Genomic DNA, 2,751 nt, shown 5'->3' with positions numbered 1-2,751 from the left:
AAATGGCAAAGATGCTGAATCAATAATTTGCCTCAGTTTTCAGAGTGGAGGACACTAGAACCATTCCTATAGGAACGGGCAATTCAGAGGTAATAGAAGGGGTGGAACTTGGAACAATTCGCATCAATAGAGAAACGGTACTCAACAAACTCTTGGGATTGAGGGCAGACAAGTCCCCAGGGCCTGATGGCCTACATCCTAGGGTGTTAAAGGAAGTGGCAGCAGAGATAGTGGATCCATTGGTTATGATATTCCAAAATTCTATGGACACGGGAAAGGATCCAGTGGATTGGAAAAACGCTAATGTAGCGCCCTTATTCACAAAGGGAGGGAGGCAGAATGTGGGAAAATGCAGACCAGCTAGTTTAACTTCTGTTGTTGGAAAATTGTGAGAATCAATTATAATAAGAATCTTTATTACTATATTTGATTCTATCAAGGACATAATATCAGGACATTTGGAAAGCCAAAGCGCAATCCATCAGAGTCAGCTTGGTTTTATGAAGGGCAAATCATGTTTGACTAATTTGCATGAGTTCGAAGATGTAACAAGCAAAGTGGATAATGGGGATCCTGTAGATGTAGTATATCTGGACTTCCAGAAGGCATTTGATAAGGTGCCGCACAGAAGTTTGATTCACAGGGTGAGATCACACGGGATTGGGGGTAACTTCTTAGCTTAGATAGAAGACTGGCTGATGGACAAGAGACAGAGAGTCGGGATAAATGGGTCTTTTGCTGGATGGCAAGATGTAACTAGTGGGGCGCCACAGGGTTCAGTCCTTAGGCCTCAGCTGTTTACAATCTATATTAACGACTTGGATACAAGTTCGATAGCCAAATTCGCAGCTGACACAAAAGTTGGTGGGATAGTAAATTGCAATGAGGAAATAAGAACCTTACAAATGGATTAGATAGGCTAGGAGAGTGGGCCAAAATGTGGCAGATGGATTTTAATGTGGATAAGTGTGAGGTCATGCATTTTGGTCAAAAAAATGGAAAGGCAACCTATTATCGAAATGGGGAGAGGCGTTGGGGTGCTCCAATACAGAGGGATCCAGGTGTCCTTGTGCATGAGTCACAGAAAACGAGCATGCAGATGCAGCAGATAATAAAGAAAGTAAATGGAATGTTGCCATTTATAGCAAAAGGGACTGAGTATAAAGGGAAGGAAGTGTTGTTGCAACTATACAGGGTATTGATAAGACTGCATCTGGAGTATTGTGCACAGTTTTGGTCCCCTTATTTGAGGAAAGATGTAGTGGCATTGGAGGTAGTTCAGGGGCGGTTCACTGGATTGATTCCAGAGATTTTTTTTTTTTTTTTTTTTTTTGTTTTTTTGTTTGTTTCCAAACCATAGCTTTATTTGTTGTGCAGATACACTGGTAGTTTATGCAGTGCTGGAGGAAGCTATTGCGGAACGTCTGGGCTTCGGGGTGGTCCCTTCACGGAATCCATTCCGGAATCGGCGATACACCACCTTCAGGTGCCTCATACGGCCTGTACCGGTTGTGTTCCTTCTTTTGGCCTTGGCACTCCAGTTATACTTCCTCTTTCTCTTGGCAGGGTAGGCACATTTACCACAGGTTGATTTCTGCAGGTGAAATGCTTTAGCCCCACATCGCCGGCAAAGAGTGTGGGTCTTGTTCCGCCTCTTACCAAATGACGATGTTCCCTTCGTCATTTTCACTGCGCGCCGGAGAGTTGATTCCAGAGATGAGGGGTTTGTCATATGAGGAGAGATTGAACAGTTTAGGCCGATACTCTCTAGAGTTTAGAAGAATGAGGCGAGATCTAATTGAGGTATCCAAGATGATAAAGTATGGATAAAGTCGATGTGGAGCTGATGCTTCCTCTTGTGGGGCATTCTAGAATGAGAGGTCATAATCTTGGAATAAGAAGTAGTAGACTTAAAACAGATTTGGAGAAAAACTACGGGCGGGATTCTCCGACCCCATGCTGGGTCGGAGAATTCCCGGGGGAGGCGGCGTGAATCCCGCCCCGCCGCTCCGACGCCAGCTGCCGTATTCTCTGGTGCCGGTTTTCAGGTGGGGGCCGGGATCACGGTGCAAAGGTCAAGGGCCGTTGGCAGCGCCTCCCCCCCCCCCCCCTTCAGCAATTCTCTGTACCCCGATGGGCCGAGCGGCCATCAGTTTCTGGCCAGTCCCGCCGGCGTGAAATGGACATGGTCCCGCACGGCGGGACCTGGCCAACCCCTCCGGCACCTGCCGAGCCCCCGGAAGTGCGGAGAATTCCTTAACTTCCGGTTGGCCCGACGCCGGAGTGGTTCGCGCTGTTCTTGGCGCCGGCGTCAGGCCAATTCGCCAATTGCGGTGAATCCCACTCTACTTCTTCCAAAATGTTGTAAATCTGTGGAATTCGCTACCCCAGAGTGCGGTGGATGCAGGGACAGTCAGTAAATTTAAGAAGGAATTAGACAGATTTTTAATTGGTAATGGGTTGAAGGGTTATGGAGAACCGGCAGGACGGTGGAGTTAAGGCAGGATGGGATCAGCCATGATCACATTGAGAGTGTTAGACTCAGGATGCTAAATTGCCTACTCCTGCACCTAGGTCATGTGTTCTGGGGAGGAGATGCTCTGGCTGATTTCGCAATCCAGCTCTTGGTCTGTAGCACTGTAGGTAGCAGATGAGGAACTTATCAGCCATGATAGAAAGGTGGAGCAGACCCGATGGGCCGAATGGCCTAATTCTGCTTCTATATCTTATGAACTTATCAACTTATCTTAT

The 2,751-nt window shown here is 47.1% G+C and overlaps 1 protein-coding gene across 1 annotated transcript; it reads right to left on the bottom strand.

Annotated features, from left to right (window-relative positions):
• Positions 1-1,342: 1,342 nt before the first annotated feature.
• Positions 1,343-1,701, bottom strand: LOC119967390 (60S ribosomal protein L37). The gene has a single exon (XM_038799893.1). The coding sequence runs from the start codon at positions 1,682-1,684 to the stop codon at positions 1,391-1,393; it is 294 nt and encodes a 97-aa protein (XP_038655821.1). The 5' UTR covers positions 1,685-1,701; the 3' UTR covers positions 1,343-1,390.
• Between the last annotated feature and the right edge of the window lie 1,050 nt (positions 1,702-2,751).

This window comes from Scyliorhinus canicula, chromosome 1 (assembly GCF_902713615.1).
Source record: "Scyliorhinus canicula chromosome 1, sScyCan1.1, whole genome shotgun sequence".
NCBI classification, from domain to species: Eukaryota; Metazoa; Chordata; class Chondrichthyes; order Carcharhiniformes; family Scyliorhinidae; genus Scyliorhinus; species Scyliorhinus canicula.
Note: the sequence above shows the minus strand (reverse complement) of the source record. Positions and strands in the feature narration are given on the sequence as shown.

Excerpts from the sequence above, each read along its gene's own strand:
- LOC119967390 (XM_038799893.1), bottom strand. The coding sequence starts at position 1,684 with ATGACGAAGGGAACATCGTCATTTGGTAAGAGGCGGAACAAGACCCAC.